We start from the raw sequence: 24,430 nt of genomic DNA, 5'->3' as shown, positions 1-24,430 counted from the left end.
GTTTTATCAAAAAGCTTTCCATTTATCTCTACTTCACAAAAATTACTTCTTATCGTTTAAAATGCAATCTTGTATTTTTACTAAATTATGTACATACATACAAAAGCCTTATTTAGCCGAATACTGAGATATTTATACAACGTCTTTATTCTTGACCATTTGTTTTAAACACGGACATGCGTGCATTTCTGTACAAATTTAATTTACATATTACTTTGGGAAGTTTCAAACTTTCACTTGTTTAAGTTCGATATTTGCAGATAAAATTCGTCTCTATTAATCAATAACAGTTATAGTCAACATTTTATCTAACATATAGCATTACACAAGACAATATCACACTTAATGCACACTTATTCTAATTTCGAGAGAAACGTAAAAAGATACTTACACATACATGTGTTGGAGCATCAATTTCATCGTCGAAAAATAAAAGATCAAACGAAACAAAAAAAAATAAATACTACTACTATCATTTTTCAGGACCTAATTATAACGAATCAGATCGGTCCGCGTAAGAAAAAAGACACAAGAAAAACAGTTTGTCTTTATCTATATGGATATTTAAACTAAGTATCTCTGGTAAATACGAAAACTCAAGGAGAGATCTTACCGCATTTTTTTAACCTTTTACACTCCAAAGGCTCACTTTGCGCGCTATGCAAGTCTGTATAGCAACTTCTTGGTCGATGATATACTGAGTCAATTGCACACGACTTAGAGCTGCTGAGACAAGACTGACGAGATCCCCTGGAGCGCAGAGTCATTCCATCGTTATTTATTCAATTAAAAGTCAGCGTTAACCGTGAAACTGTTTTCTATTTTGCTTTGCATAACTCCCCACTTCTGATACTCTCCAACTTTCTTTTCGAAGAAGTTCGTTTTGCCTTCCAAGGAAATATGCTCCATGAAGTCAAACGGATTCTCAGATAAATAAATCTGAAAATTGAGGAATAATATATTGATTAATGAACAAAAATCTAGATTGATATTATTACTGCTTTATATGATAATAACTTTACACACCTTTTCGCAGCCTAGCTCAACAAGTAATCTGTCTGCAACAAATTCAATGTACTGACACATAAGCTTGCAATTCATGCCAATCATTTCGACGGGTAAAGCATCTGTTAAGAATTCTTGTTCAATTATAACGGCATCTTTAATGATCGATATGACTCGTTCGCACGATGGTTTTTGTACGATATGTTTAAACAATAAACACGCAAAGTCGCAATGTAATCCCTGAAAAAGATTGAACGAAGCTTGTTAATTGTTTCCATGTAAATTTTTATCTTCTATATGTATTTAGTTTTCAAATATATTAACCTCATCTCTAGAAATAAGTTCGTTGCTGAACGTTAGACCTGGCATAAGACCTCTCTTCTTCAACCAGAAAATAGCGGCGAAGCTACCACTGAAAAAGATACCTTCCACGGCAGCAAATGCAACTACGCGTTCAGGAAAAGTGGCAGTTTCATGATTTATCCAATTTAGTGCCCAATTGGCTTTTTTTGCAACGCAAGGCAGATTTTCGATCGCGTTAAATAGGAAGTCCCTATAAATCGTAAATTCGATATTATTATTAACAAAAATACAAAATAAAAAGGAATTTCTATTGAATGATTATATTGCATTTACTATTTACCTTTCTTTGACGTCCATAATATAAGTATCAATCAACAAAGAATACATTTCTGAATGCACATTTTCCATGGCAACTTGAAAGCCATAAAAACAACGTGCTTCCGTTACTTGCACCTCCTGACTGAATCGTTCAACAAGATTTTCATTCACGATTCCATCAGAGGCGGCGAAAAATGCTAATACGTGAGATATAAAGTGCTTCTCGCTGTCGTTTAAAATGTTCCAATCAAGGATATCCTGCAAAAAATATAAATATTACAACTACCCTTTCAGATATTTTTAAATAGACAAATACTCCAAATACAGAAATTATACCTTGGACAGGTCTACTTCTTCCACGGTCCAAAAAGAGGCTTCAGCTTTTTTGTACATGTCCCAAATGTCAGGCCACTGTATGGGGAAAACCACGAATCTTCGTGGATTTTCCTTAAGTAATGGTTCCAATTGTGGATCAAACTCATCTTCCTTCAATTGTACTTTTCTTACAGCTTTTGTCTTGACCATCTAATGAAATGCATAAATGTTATCAGAATATTTTTCCTGACAAGCATGGTTAATTCATGTTACAGAATAAAATTGTTTACCTTCTTTTTTGCTCCATTCTCTTGCAAAATAGTTGGCGAAACACATAATTTTTTGGGGGATGTCTGGAAAAAATAAAATTCGTTGTAAACAATACCAATAAAACTATTTTTTTAATACTCATGGTACAAAATATAATTTATATATTTTTGCAGAAATGAAAATAATTTAATTGTAAAGCTCCAATTAAATTTATAACTTACAAAAGGTGGATGGATCTTTCCAAACAATATTACAAGTAAAGATACTACACACATGATCATGAAATTAATCATCCTATTACATTGCACAATAATTTGCAACAATGCATGGTTTGTCATGAAGAATTATGTGTATAAGTTTATTCAAACAAATTTAATATTTAATGTGTTAAATGTGCTAGAGGATCAACTGGAAGCTGAAATTGACTTAAATAGTATCTGATTGCTGAAGAGAATGTATATTATATAAATGAGAAATTTAAAATGTATTATAAGTTTCATGTCCTTCACCTCTTCAGGGACAATTCCTTTTTGTTATTATCAAATTTTTGTTCTTTTTATTATTGACAGTAACTATAATTATAAAAAACTAAATGTCCACATGTGTGCCAAGAGCATAAAGAGCATGAAGTGCTTAAAAATAAATTTCCTTCATTTTTACTTACAGAAAGCTGAATATTATTGCAATTAATTATCAAAGGAACATAACCTTGTATACTACATACCATCCCACACATATTTCATTAAAAGCAATGCTTCTCTAGATTTTTGTCAATCCACGAACAAAGATATTTAATTACACTTTTAGACATAAAACAATTTTTACATAAAATTACGTCAACCAAACATTTTTTTATACTGGAATCACACTGAGTACATGTCAAAGTAGTAATTGTTTATTCATTCGCTATTACAAACTAAAAACAACAACGTCAGTAGTTTAATTACAATTTGTCATTATTTATGAAGGCAGAATTTATTTATTTAGAAAAGAACAAGAAAATTTCGAGACTAGAAAATGTTTGATACGTCGGCGTGATCACGTTTCGTGTTGAATGTATTCGCTAAATACATAAAACAGAGATTATGAAAAGATATAATAATGAATATTATTGTAATGAATCTAGAATGATTTGAGATTTGTAAAATTTATAAAAGTACATATATGTAAGGACGTGTAAAATTAACTAGTTTTATTAATCGCACGCTTAGTTCGTTTAAAAATATTATAAATACATCTAATATATATATATATAAATGATTATATTTTAGATATTTATTTATATTCAGACATGTTTAGTGTTAAAGTTGAACAGAGATCATTTGATGGATACAAAAGTATGTTAATACTCACTTTTTTCTTCAGAGAAACATTCTCGAGACGCTTGAAGATATCTTCCTTCCTCGAAACTTGAAATGGCATTTTGAACGTTGCTAATTGTCACAGAAAAAGCAAACTGAATACTTTTGTTAGAAGTTCTTGGTAAGATACCGTACTCGTCACGTATCAGTCAGTATCAGTTACTTGAATGTCAGAAAAGTATTACTGTAGACACTCCCATTGGAGCTGATTCGTTCCGTTTCGCGCCAAACTGCTCTCAACCAATCAGCTGAGCCTCTTTTCCCGCCTAAAAGTATCAGATTTCATAACACTGATGAATACGCATATATCAGTGAATGATACCTGCTCGAAAATTCATTAAATTAATCTTATTCATTTTTTGAAAGAAGTTAGGCATAACAAACCTAATATAGAGATATTTGGTTTCCCGCGTATTTTGTGCGATTGCGTATAACGCTCAGAGAAAAGGGCCGATCTTCAACGAAAAATATATAAGGGAAGTTTCCAAAGTTCATGAAAGGCGAACACATAGAAAAAGAAAAGAAATTTTTGTGATGAAGATATGCCTTTATTGAGTCATGTCCTTTATATGTAGTATAAAAGAATATAATTATTTTGCGTGGAAAGTTAATTGGCTATTTGAAATATAATTTATTTGCCGACAGACTCATTTATTGATATGGCTGGTAAATATATGTACAGGGTGTCTCAAAAATGTTGTAACACCTTGAGAGGTGGTTCGGGAGGTGATTTGAAACAACTTTTTCCTTAGCGAAAATGTTGTCAGAGGTTTCGTTGAAGAGATATTAACGAAAAACACTGACCAATCAGAGCGTTCACGGTAGCGTATGAGCGCCGCCGCCTATCGCGTAGCCTACGCTCACCGGTATACTCGCGCTCTTATTGGTCGAGGTTTTTTGTTAATATCTTCGTAACGAAGCCTCGGACAACATTTTCGCTACGGAAAAAGTTGTTTGAAATCACCTCCTGAACCACTCCTTTTAAGGTGTTACAACATTTTTGGGACACCCTGTATATGGTATAATAATATAACAAGCAATTTATGAAACCTCTCAACATGAACAATCGTAAACACGATTTAACGTCACATTAATATCATTTTATACGCCATAAAATAAAGCATTGTAATTATTAAAATTAATTTATTATCGAAATTAATATGGAACATCTTGGATGCAAAGACTCCGTGACAGCGAAAAATCTCAAATTTGAAAGAGCGCCATTTTATGTTATCGCGACAGATTTGGTTAATTGAATGCCTCTATGAAGCTCGCTAATTCGAATATTAACTTTTTTTAGTTAGTATTCGTACAAGTAAATCATTCTTCTCAGGAACATGTTCACCATGAAAGAGTGAATCTTTACAAATCACGGATAGATCGTGTTCGAAAGCAGTTTTGTTTTAAACCCCTTGGATTTCGAGGTTAGTGTCGAAATCGCAGTGTTATTTCCTCCGTTTGTTGATGATTATGAAATTACATCAAAGCTAAATGAAAAATAATATCATGACTAGGATCTTGTAAAAGACTTTAATTACATGTTTATCTTGCAGTAGCTTTAACAGTTATATTATTATGTAAACATAAACATTCGAACATGTTAATTACAATTTTATATTTAGTATGGATTCGTTTTAGTGGAGAAAATACACAACAGTATGGCTCTACACAGCGTACCGCCTAAAAGGAAAGAAATTTATAAATACGAGGCACCATGGCCTTTGTACAGTATGAACTGGTCTGTCCGTCCTGATAAACGATTTCGTTTGGCTCTTGGTAGTTTTGTGGAAGAATACAACAACAAAGTACAAATAGTTTCCCTTGACGAAGAGACTTCTGAATTCAGTGCCAAAAGTACTTTCGATCACCCCTATCCGACTACAAAGATTATGTGGATACCAGACAGCAAAGGTATTATTATTCTATTTATTTTTTTCATGTTAATCTCCATAACTTAAATTAATTTTCCATTTTTATTAGGTCTGTTTCCTGACCTCCTGGCTACATCCGGAGATTACCTGAGAGTGTGGCGAGCAGCTGAACCAGAAACACGATTGGAGTGTGTTTTAAACAATAATAAGAATTCAGACTTCTGTGCTCCCCTTACATCCTTCGATTGGAATGAGGTGGATCCAAATTTAATCGGTACTTCGAGTATAGATACCACGTGTACGATCTGGGGCCTGGAAACAGGACAAGTTTTGGGTAGAGTCAATATGGTCACCGGACACGTGAAGACGCAGTTAATTGCTCATGACAAAGAAGTATATGATATAGCGTTTAGTCGCGCTGGCGGTGGTCGTGATATGTTTGCATCTGTTGGCGCGGATGGTTCCGTAAGAATGTTTGACCTACGACATTTAGAACACTCAACGATAATCTACGAGGATCCGCAGCACACGCCTCTTCTAAGACTGGCGTGGAACAAACAGGATCCTAATTATCTCGCGACGGTAGCGATGGATGCTTGCGAAGTGATTATTTTAGATGTCCGAGTCCCGTGTACACCGGTCGCAAGGCTAAATAACCATAGGTATGCGACTCATTTTATTATCTTAACATTTGCTTTATTACACCTTGTATCCTTGAAAATACTTTTCAATTTTCATCTCATTTTTTAGAGCGAGCGTCAATGGAATAGCATGGGCGCCACACTCGTCTTGCCATATTTGTACAGCGGGAGACGATCATCAAGCATTAATTTGGGACATACAACAAATGCCAAGGGCTATCGAGGATCCGATCCTTGCTTACACAGCTGCAGAAGGAGAAGTGAATCAAATACAGTGGGGCGCTACGCAGCCCGATTGGATTGCAATTTGTTACAACAAAGCTGCAGAAATCCTTAGAGTATAAAAAAAGTATTTTCTACTAGGTTTCCATTTTCTCAGATGTAACAAAATTTCTTTACGAATTGTTACTTAAAGTCATTTGGGATCACCATTTTATTTCAATATTTGTATGGATGTAAGCTCCTGCCATCCGTTTTTATTACTTTTTTGTACCTGTAAAATAGACATGTACAAATACTAGTTATTTTGTCAAATATTGAGAATTCAATAAGGAAAATGCTTGAACGATCCGGGTCTATTACGATATAGCGCACGGATATCTCGTAATCAAACAATTATACAGAGTTCAACTGTATTTGTAAAAAATTTTGAATCGATTTTAATCATTTTATACGATTTAATTAGTTTTACGAGTCTAAATTATTTAAATAAGGCCAGGCCGAAAATATCAAGTATATGTACATGTTAATGTAACAAGAATGCAATGTATTATCATTGTGCCACTGATATTTATGTATGTATTTAAAGTCCTCAGGATTATCAAGCAAATGTACACTTGATCAACTGAAATGATGCAAATATAGAAAAGCTCATTGAACAATAGTTAAAGGTTAAATAGTAGTATAAAATTTGTATAAGATTTCGTACATCTTCAATAATCAATAAATGAATATCATTGCATTCTGGAGATACACGATATATAGAGACTGACGAATCACATGTATATTTATAATAATGTAAATGATCGTGATTGATGTATTTTATTTTGTAACTATATACCGATGATTATCGATTAAATTAAAAACAATTATAAATTTATCCATTTTGCAAAGGGATCGTAAAATAGCCGAGAAAATTCGAACAAACGTTTTTCATTAAATGGAACAAAATGAAATATATCAGTTACGTTACACGATTGTATATATGTTTATATTTACATACTTACTTGATTTTGTAGAAAATAATAGAATATAATAATAGGTTTTCCATATTCTCGTCTTATTTAAAATATATACGGAAATTATTATTATATTATAGTACGTGTGTGTATTCATAATATAATAAGAGAGGAAGAAAACGTTAAACTCTTTTATTACAATGACAAAACTTATAGTGGTAGTATTGGTGATACTAGAATTAGTAACGAAACAACTTATGTGATAATATGATTACATACTTACGAGTTTTCAAAATCTTTAAGATGTAAGATTATGTCATGAAATTGTAATTAAAAAGTAGTTTTTTTATACGTAAATTATTTAAATTAGTACGAAGGAAATTGAAATGCACTAATAATACATTCATTAAGAATCATATCTTCCATAGACGACGTAACATGATAGGATTCATAATTGACACACTACGAATTTTAAAAAAAAGCAGAATTTATATTAATGTCCGATGTATTATAATTTACAGTTACGCAATGGGCGAGATGCATTATTTACAATAATGAAATGCGAGTACATGAGTCAGAATATTAGCCAATTGAAATACATTAATTTTTTTCGCAATTAATCTCGTGTTTGTTTTTAATAAAATATCTGACGACTTCATACAGCTGTAAGATCATACTATTATGTACTACCGCTACTTTAATAAATATGATTAACTCTGATACAGAGTAAGCTCTTCATTACCTACCAGTATAGTCAGTGATATTTTTCCGAATGTTCCAATTAATCGATCATACGATATAATATCAATAAATATTTACATGTCGCTACGTCAATTATATTTTTTAAAGTATTGTTAATAGTAATTTACAATAAACTTTGGTAAGAATTAGTGTCCCAAAGATCCTAGGATAATCGTCTAAATTTCTCGTGCACACTGGTTTAGACAATAAAGACAATAAACACAAGTACACTTTCACTCTAAACCACATTTCACTGATTTTTTAAACATTCATTCTTTTTAAATAACAAAATTATATTTAAACAAATTTTTTGTCCAGATGCATACGTGTAATCCACACATACGCACATTTCTAGAAAAAAAAGAGTGCAATTAATAATAAGATACCGTCGTTCTTCGAACTTTTATTATAATTAATGCATCGCGTTGATAATAAATAAAGAAGTCATGTTTTTCATATTCATTTAAATGTTCCTAAGGTTTCGCAATTGAAATTTCTACGACAAGAACGTGGCTAGATTACACCGAATGCTCGTTCTATAGGCTCATAGATCAAGCGCAGTTTCTATTTTTAGAATTCTCGTTCACCTTTCAGAACACAGGAAAAATTCAAAGCATATTTTGTTGTACAATTCACCAACATAATATGGGTTCATTATTTTCCTTTCAAGAGAATGTACGTCAGATACTTTCATTAAAAATTGCTGACGTTCGCGAAAATTAAAATCATAAGAGCATTCTTCCTATACTCAGAATCAAACACTAAATGTTGCTCAATGTTTTCTCATTAAAATAGCGTTGAAACAGTGCTTATTATTTTGGAAATTCTGAATAAATACGTTCAGTAAAATTAGCATAGGCTCTCGTGGTTTTAAAGAACGCACAATTTGCTTGCTATGTAATATAAATGCAAAACTGTACACCCCATGGTCAGCATATTCCCCATCGCGATGGAAACGTGAACACGACGGAAGGCGTTGTGCATTCTTAAGTAATGTGGACAGTGCTTCAATGGGCCTGGGTTGTGGCGACCAATTTCATTTCCCACTCCGGCGGCACGTTCTAAAGTGTTCTTTTGCACTATTAATTGCAAAAGTGGTGGTGTCAAGTAGAGTCGTATCAACAACTCTAGAAAAAATGCACCAGTCATTGCACCAACCTGAAAATATTATTTTCATTTTAGTCATCAAGTACAATATGATATGTACATTCTTCAATTTTTGAGGAATATATTATTTATTATTCTACAAACCTGAATAGCAATTTCGGTATCCCATGTATGCGCTGGATGATGTTTAATAAATATAAGAAGGGTAGTGAGGCTGAGACACGCGTTGATGGTGAAGTATCTAGGGAACAGAATGCGTTGCACTTCACCAAATACGTGTCTTGGTAATGCGAAGTATAGAGAAAGACCTGCAAGAGTAATAATTTAAATAGTAAGCAAAGTAACAGGTAAAGTAACAATTGTACTGTAAATTCATATTTTTTGTATGCATACCTGAGACGAAAGTCATCCAGATTTGGGCACCAAGATGCATCACAAAGGAAGCTAAGTAAATGAAGGAGGCTGCTCTGGAGTGAGGATGACCAGCAGCTTGCACTCTGTCTTTGATTGGGACCAGAGCTGATGTCACGCACAACACTGCTGCTATCATTATTACATGAGCTGGTTGAGTTGTGTAAAACAAAATTCTGGAAAAGAGAAAACGAAATTTTACATTAGTATCGTAAGCTGAAAGCTAGATTTTTAAAAAAATTTATTTTTTATCTTTACAATAATCCCTTTCAACTTGATATTTTTTATTAATTTTCCCCTATTTAGTTTATGTTCTAATTATTATTTGTCATTGGTCCAGATACTAAAAATTTATTATAGACACTAATATTTGTACATAAATCGAGGATTGCTCGATCCATCATTCCCGAGTTAACGATCTATAATTTTCCATAACAGGGTGACCATTAGCACCATTATCATCTTCAACGGGGATCCGTTCCATTAATTCGAACTGCGTCGAATATCTATAATTACGATTGGAACAACGAATCTCTTGTAAGCTTGGTTACATTAATAATCTTTCATTTCCAGATAAATCGACATGTTTAGACTTTATCGTTAATGCAATGAATAAATTTCCCTGCAATTTCAGTAGAAGACAAACAAAGCAATCTTCAAATATATTATGATCTGTTCAAATTTAAAAAACAAAAATAAATTTATTCATTACTGCTCCCTAGGCTTGATCGAATTGAAAATTGTCTGAAAATTCGCGCTAACTTGATCGATACAATTTACACGACTCGCGTGACCGACTCTGATTATCGAATCCGGTTCTCCGTTAACTTCACTCACACGAGACTCGAGCGACATCACGTCAGGCGCCAGACCACGCGATACCAGATGTTATATCGTCTGAGTCAACAGTCCACTTAACCCCTTCGTGCTAGTAAATCGATGCAGTGATTATTTTCTAAATAACAGTTTGTTTCGTCGTAAATAAGATGAAATTGGAAGTGGTTACAAGGGACTGTGTTCCGATATGAAAGAATAAAAGGAAAATGCACATATACTTTTATACTGGGTAGGAATTTTACCTATCTCTGATTCATACAGTCTCGTCACAGTTCATGTGTGTATTCACACCTGTTGGTTTACATTGACGTATGCGAGTATTTGCCACTTCACTCCTGTTCTCAAACACGTGGCATGCAGAAAAAGGTCAATGAAACCGCGATTTGTTCTCTGGTTTAGTTTTATATAACATTATGTAACAATTGGATAATTCAGTTAGGACAACTATCAGCGATTCGCTCTACGATTTGTGTCTTTTTCGTAATTCTTAGAAAATTATAATTTATATATATACATTTACAATTGTATATGTACATCAAATAATGAATGAAACTGTACTGTTGCATTTTTATAAGCTACATAAGTATGATCAAAGGTTCTTGTCGGTAACTAAGAAGAATGACCTGAGTGGCACACTTGACTCAAATGATTCCGTCTATACCATCACTGATGCACGGAAGGCCTAAGGCTTCCGAATGGTAGAATCAGATTGGCGACGCGTATTCAACCAATTGGAAGCTTCATGTCTTCTCTGCGTCCGTGGTATGAATGATATCTTTGTTCAAATAATTTTCGTGGCAATTGTGACGTCTGTCTAAAAACTTTACGAATAGTTTGACACTAATGCAACATAATGCATTTATAAGATTGCATGCAAATAGGGCAACCCCAAATCCTTCAAAAAAGAATTCAAGAATTCAAGAAAATTCAACTCAGCAGTGGAAAGAGCCTCACCCGATGTATCGAAATATCAAGTTGAGAAAAGAATCTGAGAAATGAATCAGATCGACGTTACCTCGACGTACATTTCCCTTGTTTGTTCTTTCGCGAACAAACAAGCTCAGACGGTAAGTATGTTAATTCTCAGCTCCCGAGATAATGTTGCAAAGAAGCGACGCGTCGTGTCGCAACAGCACGTAAAATAAAAGTCAAAAATATATGGATCAAAAGATAAAACGATTGCTTCGTCCGTGAAGTCGCGGCGCGACGGATGGACAGAAAAATATGCCACGAACTCATTGTCGAGCACCGCGTGCGAACTATAAAACATATTTGCCGAGGGCTTGTCGGCGCAAACACGGGAGCATTCAATATTTACCGCCAGACTGCCATATCGATGTAATCAATTCGCACGTAGCCCGTGGACTGGTTGCATCATTTCTCCGTTCATTATGAAAGGTCCACGTGTGCGCGTAGAGCGTCGATACATATTTCGAAATCGAAATCTTATTTGTGGAAATACTTTAAATCGACCCCAGAAAATCGATCGCTTGATGGAAAAATCATGTAACCATATACGAATTTACGTTATACAGGGTGTCCCAAAAATGTTGTAACACCTTGAAGGGGGTGGTTCGGGAGGTGATTTGAAACAATTTTTTCCTTAGCGAAAATGTTGTCCGAGGCTTCGTTGAGGAGATATTAACGGAAAACAGTGACCAATCAGAGCGCGACTATGCCGGTGGAGCGAAGGCTACGCGCTAAACAGCCGCGCTCATACGCTACCGCGGCCGCTCCACCGGCATACTCGCGCTCTGATTGGTCAGTGTTTTCCGTTAATATCTCTTCAACGAAGCCTCGGACAACATTTTCGCTAAGGAAAAAGTTGTTTCAAATCACCTCCCGAACCACCCCCTTCAAGGTGTTACAACATTTTTAGGACACCCTGTATAAATTAACAAACTAGAATTAGTAAGCAGTTACAGAGTCTCGTGATTCTCATCATCGAGTTGAAAAACTTGCGGTTCCTCTGAGATCCACTTTCTATTTTTATCCAGCAATTCTTTTGTTGGGAGTATGGCATTACACAAGAAAGGGGGTCACGATTTATCCCAGTGACAGTAATATTCTGTGGAGAGTTTGTTCTACGGGAAGCAGTAAGTAGCGCTGTCTACGATTATGTGGACACACGTGGTTCAACGTTTGCGTGCAAATAGATGTCATTTTTTATTGCACATTAGGTTCGAGGCTTTCTTGGTCGGTGTTATATTACATTTAGCACCGTTCGGTGGTCGTCTGCGAGGATGTTGCGGCGTTTCGTCACGATTGTAAATAATACCTGTTCATTATTATCGAAACGTTTTTACGGAACGTGTTTGTTCAAGTAACGGAAGATTTTTACAGTTATAGCTTCGGTAACCGTTTTAATTATAAAAAATTCGTTCGTTAAACATTCTAAATTTTACGCAACAAAGAACGGCTAAACAATTCTTCGTCTTTTAGTAGCTATTCGAAATTTAGGTTTAAATAAGAATTTTGCCAGTCACTGGACCCGTTCATCGTGGAAGGAATTTTTAATGTGTTTTTCTTAGCACGGAAGGTTCTTGACCGATCGCTTCCAGCGCGCTGTATGCTTTTCGGGGAATTCCAGAACAGGATTATGCACTCTGTAGCATAAGGACACTCGTATGAACTATCGAGGTTAGTAAATCAACTCGTGGCGTTCTTCCTTCTTCCAAGGAAAGATAAATTTGAACGTAAAACGAAAAACAAATTGTTTATCAAGAGGGATGCTAATTTATTTCTCGAGGTTAACAATCTACAAGTTTACGAGGTAACCACGAAGACTGTATAAGGAGTCCTAACTGTGTAGTGTAGAAGTGTTATCAAAATCCCGAGCTTGACGTTATGAATACGGCGCGGGTGGTCATTTCGTCTCGAAGTACGCGCAATTGGACCCACTTTGTGCCTCGATTATTGTGCGAAGACGTACGTCGATCAATCATGCTTCGAGACGAACGACAAATCACTCGGTTGCGATATTTCGACACGCAATTTCGCGTTCTCCATTCGTGCACGCTGCATCTCTCTATTTATACTTCGAAGAGTAGTCACGTAGACGTGACGACGTCAGCACGACGTCACACATTGGTTCGCTATGCCACGGAGGCGTGGCTTAGCCAGTTAGTAGTCACAGGATGCAGTTTATTGGCCGCAGGAGTCGCGTAGGCGTGACTTCTAATACTAACGTTAATTTTTTTAAAATTACACTATTTTAAACATTTTTCTTTGCAGAATAGAGATGTAAAGTTATCGATGAAAGATTATTTAGAAGATATATTTAGAAAAAATCCTTTTTCTACTTGATTCGAGCATGAGTCAACGATTATATTTTTCTTCCTAGAGGTGCAATGCAAGCAACAAATTTATGAAAGCGCCGGATCACTGATAGCAGCGATACCGTCAATGAAACCGTAGAGGCAGCATTGATAACAGCTGTCTACGGTAGGTAACGTTATCCCGGCCGTTTCGTGATTACATCAATCATTCTGGATCATCGGGCAGCCAGTGTTAACTTTCTCACATCAATTATTTACAACTCTATTCGAGGGTCAAGCCAAGGCATTCTTTTCAAATTTATCTCTCTGCTTCCCCATTTTGTAATTGTTTAAATATCCTGAAAATATCGAATAAAAGAATTAATTCAATTCCAGTACTAGTTAATTACAAGTAATTAGAAAATTATAGAAGAGGAAGAGTATAACGTATTAGGTTGTCCCAAAAGTTTCTTTCGTTTTATTAATAAGAATACATGCACAATATTTTATGTTTTATGTTACATATTACTGAATTGTGCACGATTCATTTTGCTCCATTACTGTTACAACATGAATATCTATGAAATTAGATTATTTATATAAACACGACCTAATATATGTATAAACGCTAGTATAAACGTGTTCGACTGTTTTTCTCGTTCCAGGAGATTCCACCTGTGAAAGGGACCCGGTATCGATATCTGCACAGTCGTAATTCGACTCGCAAATGCGCGAGCATTTCTGCCAAGCGTTCTGCACGCTCGTGTTCTTAAGCATAAGCCTGCAAGATATAGTCCATCGGGCATTATGAGGTATGAGCAAGTTATCAGTAGGCACCGAGAAACGTGCAAGATGGCACGCACGCGCTACCTTGCAATTATAATCCAGATTTCAACGTTGATCAAACAATGCCTTTGATTTGCATACCCGAAACGAAACGGGGAGCATACGAACGGTTGTTTCGAGCCAACCTAACCTGACCAAAGCACTCTGCCTGACTCTGCCTATATCATACTGTGATTTTGACGAGATGCATGGAGATATCGTAGATAGGTTTGTGTAAGTAAGTGGAAATGTCCCAAGCAGGTAGGAGTCAGACTATCATTTTGCTGTAAGGTTAGCTTTGTACAGCATTGTATAGTAGGGTACCACTGTTATTTTCTTTTTTTAGCTGTGGTACATCGAAAGATCATACCTGCCCTCCTCTATCTACAATATCTCTATGGATTCCTATCAAGAAATAATTATACGTCTCCATAAACAAGCCAATTACCGTTCGATATCTTCAATCATCCCGCACCGTGTAGAACCCACGCTCCGCACGTGTGGTGCTTGTGCAATTTGGGGAATAATCATGACCGATATTCGCAATCAAATTCGAAGTCTGTTATCGCAACTAGTGTGTTTTTACAATAAACATCGATGAATTCTGACCTTCCTGTAAGATAACAGCCCCCATCGACAGATTAAGACGATTTATTGCTGCAAATTTGACACGCGCATTCGCGCGAATATACAACCGCGAGACGAACGCTCTTATTTTAGGGCGAACGCGTTAATCGACGATGAACGACTTCGACGCACGTCGTATTGCACGCGTCCACTTTCAACCCCGTTGTAAATTCGAGACGAGACTTTTGATAGAGCGCCAGCTAAAGCTTTCGGCCAAATGTTCGCTGTGATTACAGACATTAACATTCCTCGCAGACTACCTGTCATTTCTTGCGAAATGGGCGCCCACGGGGGGGAAGAAAGGTTTCGGGTCTCCCCCCCAAGACAAGAATTATCCATGAATAATTCCGTCTCGGAATTCCCTACCGCAAATAACCGGGGGATTTTTCGCGATGCAGTTTGCAATTGGAATTAGCAGTTAGAAGTCGAATACGTTCGTTCGTTTTTTATGGGAGTTTCTAAATTGATTCCGAGTATACAATTGGCTACCTGGTTATTACTTATAATTCTAATTTTGGTTTGTAGATATACAGGGTGTCCCAAAAATGTTGGAGGTCATTGAAAGGGTGGTTCGGGAGGTGATTTGAAGCAACTTTTTCCTTAGCGAAAATGTTATCCGAGGCTTTGTTGAGGAGATATTAACGGAAAACACTGACCAATCAGAGCGCGCGGATACTGTTGGAGCGGCCGCGGTAGCGTATGAGCGAAGCCGGCTAGCGCATAGCCTACGCTCCACCGGCATACTCGCGCTCTGATTGGTCAGTGTTTTCCGTTAATATCTCCTTAACGAAGACTTGGACAACATTTTCGCTAAGGAAAAAGTTGTTTCAAATCACCTCTACCCTGTATATATAGGGTGCCCCAAAAATGTTGTAACACCTTGAAAGGGGTAGTTCGGGAGGTGATTTGAAACAACTTTTTCCTTAACGAAAATGTTGTCCGAGGCTTCGTTGAAGAGATATTAACGGAAAACACTGACCAATCAGCGGGCGCTCCATTGGCATACTCGCGTTTTGAGTGGTCGGTGAGCGCGGCCGCCTAGCGCGTAGCGTACGCTACCGCGAGCGCTCCACCGGCATCCTCGCGCTCTGGTTGGTCAGTGTTTTCCGTTAATATCTCCATATAGAAGCCTCGGGCAACATTTACGCTAAGGAAAAAGTTGTTTCAAATCACCTCCCGAACCATCTCTTCAACGACCTCCAACATTTTTGGGACACCCTGTATTCGTCGTTTCATAAAATTACCCACCGTGAAGCACGCGCTTCAATTGAATAATCGACGAGTAATTAAATGTCACTTTACCGCTATCTGGGTAAAGGCTATGCAAATAACGCGTCAAGCGCATGCGCAGGCTGGTGTTAATTGTCGGTACTTTCGCTTCGACTAACAACCGTAACCGTTCATTTTCTCACGCGTCATGATTAACAGACGATGACTTTCAAAATCGTTGAGCACCTGCGACAAGGTTGAGAAAGCCAGCTGGGCGGCAAAAAGTGGCGGAATTAGGAAACGAAAACAGGTTTCAGGAATCCCCGAGCTAACATTTCGCGGTCCCCGATAACATACTGTAACATACTGCCAGAGAATTTTTCCTGTATCTGCCAAAAAGAAATCATCGCGTGACTAACCTAGACGATCGTGTTTTATCCTTGTCACGCGCAGAAACAAGTATTTTCGTGTTTGATGGACGGCCAAAAATTGTCTCGACCTGTTTCCAGTTTCTAAAAATATTTTTTTTTATTACTTGTTCTACTTAAAAACATATTTATCCAAAAGAAAAACGTAATTGTGACGCACGTACGTGCTTATCTGAATTGTCTGTGACGTTAGATGTCGTTATCAAACTTGCATTTCTTGCGTAACCGACGCAGATTCCTAAATACCTTCGTTTCGCGCGCTCGATGAAATGTGTGTCGGTATGCCATTCCGTTTGTCTTTCTTTTACGCGTGCGCGAAACGGTGCATTCCCAGAAGCTGTCGCGCACGTGTCTAGAATCAACGCCAATGACACGCAATTATTACTCGACGCGACTAATTTTAGTCGCGTGTGAATGCACTTTAACAGCGAAACGCGATAAATTTAACGTCGCGTCTCTATTTTTGCTATCGGAGTCTATACGTTCTTGCTATATTCAAATCGCGATACACGGTTGCCCGTGACGTTGCGACGTGAAATGCCAGCGATAGAAAGTTGAAAGTCCGAACTCGCTGACCAATCAAAATACGGGTGCATATATTTATCGTTCCCTAATCCTAAATCACTTTGCAGTAAAGCTTTAAGTTAAGTTTCTTTATCTATTCACATGTAAAAATGTCTACACGATATTATAATTCTTTAATTGTAACAAAAATAATTTTAATTAAAGAATACTAAAATATCGCCAGCCATTGAGAAACACTAACAATCAAGAATTATATATACTGATCACTTTACAAACACTTCCTTCTTTTATATTTTTATATCATTGTAGTATCGCCTTCTCTACATCCTCAACAATAAGAAGTCAAACGAGAACACGAAACGTAGGGTACATGTGTGGTCGTGTAGGTTAAGCGATCGAGTGTGAATCCGAGGATCGTGGGTTCGAATCTCCATGCCTTTATTTTTCATTTATACTCCGACATCGCTACTATTTCTGAAATAGTATTCCAGTATTATCTATATTTGGCTACAAAGAAAGAAGGGGTAGCGTTTAATCCTAAAGATAAATGCAAATTGAAATAGATCAAAGACCAAGCTTGGATCAATAAATATCAGGAGGAAGATGTATGAGTCAGAGTCTTACTCAAAGTTTATTGAAAGTGTTTATCGAATAAACACGTCGACGGAAAAGTTATATCGGAAATGTTGCTCGTTCTTCGTGTATTTTTCTCAAGTCGCGATAATCATTCCATTTTATTCGTGTAATTACGACGATAAGATAATAAAAAGATAATTCAATAATCCTTCGCGTATAAAATGTAAATGAGACACGCGTCGACGTGTTCACCCTGATTAAGTCTACCGCTACGGATTCGAACCAGTTTATTAACCTATGAATCAGCATATAAAGCCGTCACTTCATTTTTCATCTGAACACTGCTCCCGCGTATTTTTCTATTTTCAGTTTCCTGCTCGTTAGATTTACAAGTTGACCCAATAGCCTAGCGACGATGGTCCCGTGACATTCTGTAGAACATTTCTTTCCAGCGGACATCCTCTGTAAACCTAATTTTTGTTTAGCTTTCTTTTGTAAACAATTGAATTTCAAATGATCTTACGCAAAATAAAATCTTTGCAAACGTACCTACAAAAATTGAGCTTACATTCATTTTATCCTGCAAATATTATAATATAAACTTTACTTTCAATATTTTTTTGTATCATTGCATACTGTATGCATTTGGTAGTTTCTTGTATATCCAAATTTCCTATAAATGTACAAAAATCCGCAGTCCAGTAATTCACACTAATTTCAGCATTATTTGTGCATTTGTACCAGTAATGAATATAATTCGATTGATAAAGTAGATATGTAGATAATATAAAAGAAAATATTTGTATTACTTTTACACGTTCATTAAGCCATTGGCCATTTGCTATTCTCCACGACAAGTTGCTTTGTATAGATTGTGAGACACTTGAGAGAGACCACCTGAATAACTAATTTATTTTTGGCGATAGACAAAAATACTTGGAACAAATCTTGCTTGGTCTCGAGGAAGACATAATTTCTTAGCAATTATGTTTCGAACAGGTGTAATTGCAAACCATCACGTTTCCATAACAGATTTTTATACGATAATGAATTCTAATTATAAAATTATTAAGGTACACCTATCCCAAAACCAGAGTATTTTTATTTAATTTTAATTAACCTCGAGTACTTATCTATTACAGGTCATCGAACTCGTTCCACCTCGAACGTTTTCGAAAATATGTAAACCATCGAGGCCCTGACTCTTTTCCCACATTCAAGGCGAATTCGGTAAAAAGAAAACCTGGCAACTCCATTTAAAAAAAGAAGTTGACCTCCGTGAAACCTTTACACCTCTTCCTATAAATAAAACTATTGACGTCAGATCGTGTCACTCTCGAAATCACGCGAGATTTGTTCGAAACATTTTCGTCTATTACCAAAAGCGTGCTAGTTGTTCAGCGTGACTAAATACGTCGTTTGAAAATATTAGAGAGACCAGAAAGGTAACGTCGTTTATCATTTATCAGCTCATTGCACAGCGACTGATTTTTATCGATCAGGCATTGAAAATTTGCACGCTAGATAGCGAAAGGTTGTCGATAACGAGGGCGATGATATAATTAATTAAAAATAAAATCTTGTTATAAATTAATTTGTTTGAATTTACTCTAAAAGAAACGATACATCACGTACCTATGGCCTTCGTAGTTAAAGATTTAATCATAAAAAGAATACCTATTGCAATAAAATATTGTACAAAATGATAATCGAACTGAAGTCCCCTCGTTAGTAAATTTCTACAGTCTCGGACAATATTCCCAAATTGAAATAATTTCACATTCATTTTTCATTTTTGCATTATCTTTTTTATCGATGCGCGAATTCGAGCTCCCTATGGAAAAAAGTTTCTGCGAGCCGCCGCAGCTTCTCGAGGGTTACGCTATTCTATATTATCAGTCCCGTAATCTCCGGATACTGTAATTGGAAAAGGTGGCGCCCTAGTATCATGCGGTGCCCGCTGCCATTCTTATTCGACCGTGTAGTCACGTAGCATATTGCGTGCTCTAACGTGTCCCCGTGTTTCGTTCCTTTTTCTTTTTACTTTCATTACCATTATTACAGATACACGATGGACAACGTCTATTTAGCCTTGAATCTTTCGACACAGTTACCGGTTCATTTCGTGTACCTCGGCCGTTACTTTCAAGAATCATGAGAACTTCTGCCGTTACGGTTAGTCCCAGAAGTATTCGTACTACGTTTAATATTCGTCTACGTTTCGTTCGAAATATGTAGATAAATCGACTCTTACGCGTTTACGTACTTACAATGGAAAATTAATTTGCAAACGTTCTAATTTATCTAAATAAATCTATCGTTTTATTTAGATAAATTTCTTTGCTGGATATACTGTTTTCTGTTGGTTCATTTCTACTTTAGTTTTCTTTTAAAAGTAACGAATACGCGGCAAACATTTTTTAACACGTACGTCAATAAATAATTAATTCTTCGAAATCATCCAGTCTAATATTTATGTATATTTACCGTTGGACTTTTTTGAACCAAAACGGACATTCCGAACAAGCTGTTCCTGCTTTTCCAGCTTTTCTGTAGCGCTATTTGAAAAGGTCGGGAAAAGAATAGAATCTACCTGCATCGAACATTCCTTTCCTGTTTTTCCAGAGATCTTTCCACTTTCTTTCATCCGTGACTCACGCTAGGTGAACCCATAACTGTTTCGAACTTTGGAAACTCAATATTTTCGATACGTTCGCCGAACTAAAATTTTGTCTCGAGACCAGCGAAGAATGAACAATTTTGAAGAATTAATTATTTATCGATGATCGTGTGAAAAAATGTCGCCGAGTATTCGTTATTTTTAAAAGACAACTAATGTAGAAATTAATCAACAGAAGACAGTTTTTAGGATATGGAAATATCCACACTGACACGAAATAATAATAAAAAAGTTGTAGTGAAATAAAATTTTTATCGTTATCGTGTTCACGACACGTTATCGATTTACGATACTGAGCGACCGTCTTGGAAGAACGAATATTGTATCGTTCACGAAGTAGTGCTAATCGTACATCCGATTCCATTTGTTGAATTATATTCAAAATATAAAACACCAGTTTGAATTGAAAATTCGTACATGATAAAAGTATGATTAACGATACGAAACCACGTTTTACTATTCGCGAAAACCGAGATGCGTAGGACCACACTGTACGATAACGGTCGTTATCAGTCGCAGACACTGCACTTCAGATCCCTATCGACCAACGAAAAAATAAGGAAGACGTTAGAACTATTTGTCACGTGATAATGCTTACTCACGAATTAAACTTCATTTACTACGTTCCTGCGCATGCGCGATTTCGTTAATTTTTTTAACGAGATTATTCAAAATCTTTGCGACGCATCTGCCATAAGCGCGATCGATAATGAATTCTAATCACGCATTACCCCGTTAACACTTATCGCAGTTGTAATTATCATCTGTCAAACACTCGATGCTTGATTCGCGTCGAAAGTCTTTATCTGGACGAACAATAACCGATTACACGATTTGCGAGTGCGACCTAGACGAAATTTCGTATTTTATGATGGATGGCGTTGTTCCAATTAAATCGGAACAAAATTGTACTCGAATCGCATAGTCTAAATTCTCTAAATAAAATACTACTATCACTGACAGTTTATGTTATCTATTACACTTCGGAAACCTCAAAATAAATCATCACGAATCTTCGGATAAATGGTATCACTAACATTAAAAAAATAAAAGAAAATGATGCATAATTAATTTTCAGCTGAGAAATAAAACTGGTATCACACGCATCTGTACTTTAATCCTCAGACGAAACTTCCTAAAAGTATTATATATAGTTGACTAAACGCGAACGATAATTTTTATCGCTCTTTAATAAATTCCGTTGGACTAGTTACACTCTAATATTACGTTCGTCCTTCGATATACATATAATTTATATGCGTACTTTTACATTATTCGCTACTTCAACCTCTGTACAGTTAACGGGATGAGAAAGGCTCAGAGAGTGTACAGGGTGTTCCAAAAATGTTGTAACACCTTGAAAGGGGTGATTCGGGAGATGATTTGAAACAACTTTTTTCTTAGCGAAAATGTTGTCCGAGACTTCGTTGAGGAGATATTAACGGAAAACACTAACCAATCAGAGCGCGAGTATGCTGGTGGAGCGTAAGCTACGCGCTAGGCGGCTTCGCTCATACGCTACCGCGAGAGCTCCAACGGTATACGCGCGCTCTGATTGGTCAGGGTTTTTTGTTAATATCTCCGTAACGAAGCCTCGGACAACATTTTCGCTAAGGAAAAAGTTGTTGCAAATCACCTCTACCCTGTATATACAAGGTGTCCCAAAAATATTGTAACATCTTGAAAGGAGTGATTCGGGAGATGATTTGAAACAACTCTTTCCTTAGCGAAAATATTGTCCGAGGATTCGTCGAGGAAATATTAACGGAAAACACTGACCAATCAGCGGGCGCTCCATTGGCATACTCGCGCTCTGATTGGTCAGTGTTTTCCGTTAATATCTCCTCAACGAAGCCTCGGACAACATTTTCGCTAAGGAAAAAGTTGTTTCAAATCACCCCCCGAACCACCTCTTTCAAGGTTTTACAATATTTTTGGGACACCCTGTATAATTTATACGCGTACTGTTACATTATTCGCTACTCTAACCTCTGATTGATCACGGTGAAAACTTATTTAGGGAATTTACATTTCCCTCGATAGCATTCACTTGTTATTATTATTTACCAGTGCTAGCACACTAATGTCATCAATTCTCGAGACCTTTACTAGTATCTTTTAAACTATTGGATTTCTAAACTTTTACCTTGGATTTTCGGACTTTTCAGGTCAACTATAAGATTTGATAAGTTTTAACCAATAATAAATGGCCCCCTGAGACAAAGTTCAGCCAAGTGAACCACCCCTGAACCAGTATATGTATACTCACTTGAAGAATTTCGTCTGCTGTATCGTCTCGCAGTAGTTCGTCAGAACCTTCAGAAGCGAGCTGTAGTTGACGGTGCTGGTCTTCAGGATGTCGTCAGCGATTTCTGGTATGAACACCTGGGTCTTCTGCTCCTCGACGATCTCCAGCTCTCTGGCCACCAGTTCGTCGTGCAGTTTCATGTACTTTTCTTTCGTTTTTTGCAGCTTGTTCTGCTGATGGACCACAACCGGCTCACTGGACTCGATCCCAACCACCGTACGCACGCACATGATTCTTCCTCGAAGTGAGATACGCGACGAATAAAATAATAGTTAGTCTCGAAACGTGCCGAATCGTGTTTTGGCCAATCACACAGGGCGGTATCCTGTAAGAATTTCGATGTCGTTTTGGAAGACAATTTGGAAATCACGACGCGATCGAACGCAATCACGAACTTGTACTGTCGCACAGTGCGCCGCGGACGCGGACGTGACCCCTTTTTATACCTCCCCACCATCGATGCACGATCGACCAATGACGGGGATCAAACGATCGGAAGGGTTCGCTTGGGTTCGCTGGTCGGGAAATCCTGAATTCTCGGGGGATGAGTTCGGCGATCTGTGAAGATGTTTCCGTAATGTGCAGAGTTAAATTCGATGTGGAAGCGTACTAATTAGTTCGAATCGTTAATTAATACGCTGGATCTACCCAATTGCGCAGATTATATGATTATATGTATAGAAGTAACGTAGTTAGTACGTATCTTAGGCTTCCTTTTTGGTTAGGTTTCTTTTTCTGATAAATTTTAAGTTACTACGATACGATAAGACTAGTTTCTATGCGAACCTATTATACATTTAGTACTAAAAGGACTAATAAAGTTCCTTCGAAATTTCGTAACTAATTAACTTCACACAATACGTCAATCGTGCTGTGAAATAAATCGGAAGGATTTCGCGATCGGATCAATTTCGCCATAGGTTCGATATACAATAGGTTCGATGCGTAAAACGATAATATCGTTTGATGTGATTCATTTTCTTTCTTCCTCGGATGATTTAAATTGCAATTTAAAGTTATTTCGATTAAATGAGTCAGAAACTAAATACAGATTGATCACAATACTTCGATTAGAGGTAGAATGAATAACTAACATATTAAGTCCCTTGTGTACCTAGTCCAGTTTTTCTCGCATTCTTCTTCGATATTCATTTGCAGGAATTAATTCCAGAAAAGAAAACGATCCATTATTCAATCGAAAATGCGACAAGGAAGAAAAGACACGAGAAAAGAAAACAAGGAAAGGGTCTCGTGATACATCGAGCGTAATTGATGTTTTTTTATTCGCTTGATATCAAACGAAGGAATGTAACATGTCAATGAAAGATTCTTGATATATAGGATTGTTTTTAAGGTGATCCTTTTCAATGGAAACTTTTCAGACCATCACGTTCGCGAATGTGCAATTTGACTGAAAGTCAAGGACGATGCGTACGCATCTTTAACAGAGAATAAAGGTCATCTTGATATTCTTTAAGCGGAACACGTTGTCATCCGCGGTACAATAAAAACAAATAAAAACGCACTGGAACATTTTGTGTTATGGAAATAAAATTTGCCATTGTTTCTCTCTCTCTCTCTTTCCCTCTGAGTCTATCAGCTCTGCGTGCCCATATCTGGATGCAGTGAACATTGTT

The 24,430-nt window shown here is 36.6% G+C and overlaps 3 protein-coding genes and 1 long non-coding RNA gene across 12 annotated transcripts; 2 read left to right on the top strand and 2 right to left on the bottom strand.

The window, feature by feature from the left end:
• Positions 1 to 101: 101 nt before the first annotated feature.
• On the bottom strand, positions 102 to 3,750 carry LOC128892198 (ribonucleoside-diphosphate reductase subunit M2 B-like). Of its 3 annotated transcripts, none has more exons than XM_054152440.1 (7): positions 3,565 to 3,750; positions 2,232 to 2,294; positions 1,963 to 2,151; positions 1,649 to 1,884; positions 1,330 to 1,558; positions 1,027 to 1,245; positions 102 to 939 (listed from the first exon to the last, which is right to left on the bottom strand). In XM_054152440.1, exons 1-7 carry the CDS (start codon positions 3,631 to 3,633, stop codon positions 787 to 789), a joined length of 1,158 nt encoding a protein of 385 aa, XP_054008415.1. In that variant the 5' UTR covers positions 3,634 to 3,750; the 3' UTR covers positions 102 to 786. The 3 variants fall into 3 exon arrangements, with proteins under 3 accessions (XP_054008415.1, XP_054008424.1, XP_054008405.1); XM_054152449.1 differs by lacking the exon at positions 3,565 to 3,750 and adding an exon at positions 2,936 to 3,261; XM_054152430.1 differs by lacking the exon at positions 3,565 to 3,750 and adding an exon at positions 2,433 to 2,852.
• A 1,046-nt stretch (positions 3,751 to 4,796) lies between these two features.
• On the top strand, positions 4,797 to 7,982 carry LOC128885625 (DDB1- and CUL4-associated factor 7). Of its 2 annotated transcripts, none has more exons than XM_054139743.1 (4): positions 4,797 to 4,996; positions 5,211 to 5,483; positions 5,553 to 6,105; positions 6,194 to 7,982. In XM_054139743.1, the coding sequence occupies exons 2-4, from the start codon at positions 5,231 to 5,233 to the stop codon at positions 6,426 to 6,428; spliced, it is 1,041 nt and encodes a 346-aa protein (XP_053995718.1). In that variant the 5' UTR covers positions 4,797 to 4,996; positions 5,211 to 5,230; the 3' UTR covers positions 6,429 to 7,982. The 2 variants fall into 2 exon arrangements, with proteins under 2 accessions (XP_053995718.1, XP_053995727.1); XM_054139752.1 differs by having other exon boundaries at positions 5,195 to 5,483.
• Positions 7,441 to 23,224, bottom strand: LOC128885699 (transmembrane protein 205). Its single transcript, XM_054139884.1, has 4 exons — positions 22,755 to 23,224; positions 9,504 to 9,697; positions 9,255 to 9,418; positions 7,441 to 9,161 (listed from the first exon to the last, which is right to left on the bottom strand). The coding sequence occupies exons 1-4, from the start codon at positions 23,021 to 23,023 to the stop codon at positions 8,874 to 8,876; spliced, it is 915 nt and encodes a 304-aa protein (XP_053995859.1). The 5' UTR covers positions 23,024 to 23,224; the 3' UTR covers positions 7,441 to 8,873.
• LOC128885813 (uncharacterized) lies at positions 10,602 to 15,152 on the top strand. 6 transcript variants are annotated; one of them, XR_008459673.1, is made up of 5 exons: positions 10,602 to 12,625; positions 12,890 to 13,802; positions 14,281 to 14,511; positions 14,582 to 14,678; positions 14,787 to 15,152. It is a non-coding gene; the product is annotated as an uncharacterized LOC128885813 (long non-coding RNA). The 6 variants fall into 6 exon arrangements; XR_008459674.1 differs by having other exon boundaries at positions 10,602 to 12,998; positions 13,593 to 13,802; XR_008459672.1 differs by having other exon boundaries at positions 10,602 to 13,522; positions 13,593 to 13,802.
• Positions 23,225 to 24,430: the final 1,206 nt, after the last annotated feature.

This window comes from Hylaeus anthracinus, unplaced genomic scaffold (assembly GCF_026225885.1).
Source record: "Hylaeus anthracinus isolate JK02 unplaced genomic scaffold, UHH_iyHylAnth1.0_haploid 0, whole genome shotgun sequence".
In the NCBI taxonomy this organism is placed as follows: domain Eukaryota; kingdom Metazoa; phylum Arthropoda; class Insecta; order Hymenoptera; family Colletidae; genus Hylaeus; species Hylaeus anthracinus.
Note: the sequence above shows the minus strand (reverse complement) of the source record. Positions and strands in the feature narration are given on the sequence as shown.

Bases quoted from the DNA above. Each gene is read 5' to 3' on its own strand.
- LOC128885625 (XM_054139743.1), top strand. From the start codon at position 5,231: ATGGCTCTACACAGCGTACCGCCTAAAAGGAAAGAAATTTATAAATAC. The intron at 5,484-5,552 runs GTATTATTATTC...CATTTTTATTAG, and splicing joins GTGGATACCAGACAGCAAAG to GTCTGTTTCCTGACCTCCTG. The intron at 6,106-6,193 runs GTATGCGACTCA...CTCATTTTTTAG, and splicing joins GCAAGGCTAAATAACCATAG to AGCGAGCGTCAATGGAATAG.
- LOC128892198 (XM_054152430.1), bottom strand. From the start codon at position 2,549: ATGACAAACCATGCATTGTTGCAAATTATTGTGCAATGTAATAGGATG. The intron at 1,885-1,962 runs GTATAATTTCTG...TATTTTTTGCAG, and splicing joins AAGAAGTAGACCTGTCCAAG to GATATCCTTGATTGGAACAT. The intron at 940-1,026 runs GTGTGTAAAGTT...CTCAATTTTCAG, and splicing joins TTGAGCTAGGCTGCGAAAAG to ATTTATTTATCTGAGAATCC.
- LOC128885699 (XM_054139884.1), bottom strand. From the start codon at position 23,023: ATGTGCGTGCGTACGGTGGTTGGGATCGAGTCCAGTGAGCCGGTTGTG. The intron at 9,698-22,754 runs GTGAGTATACAT...TCTCTTTTCCAG, and splicing joins CAGCAGACGAAATTCTTCAA to AATTTTGTTTTACACAACTC. The intron at 9,162-9,254 runs GTTTGTAGAATA...TAATATTTTCAG, and splicing joins ATACCGAAATTGCTATTCAG to GTTGGTGCAATGACTGGTGC.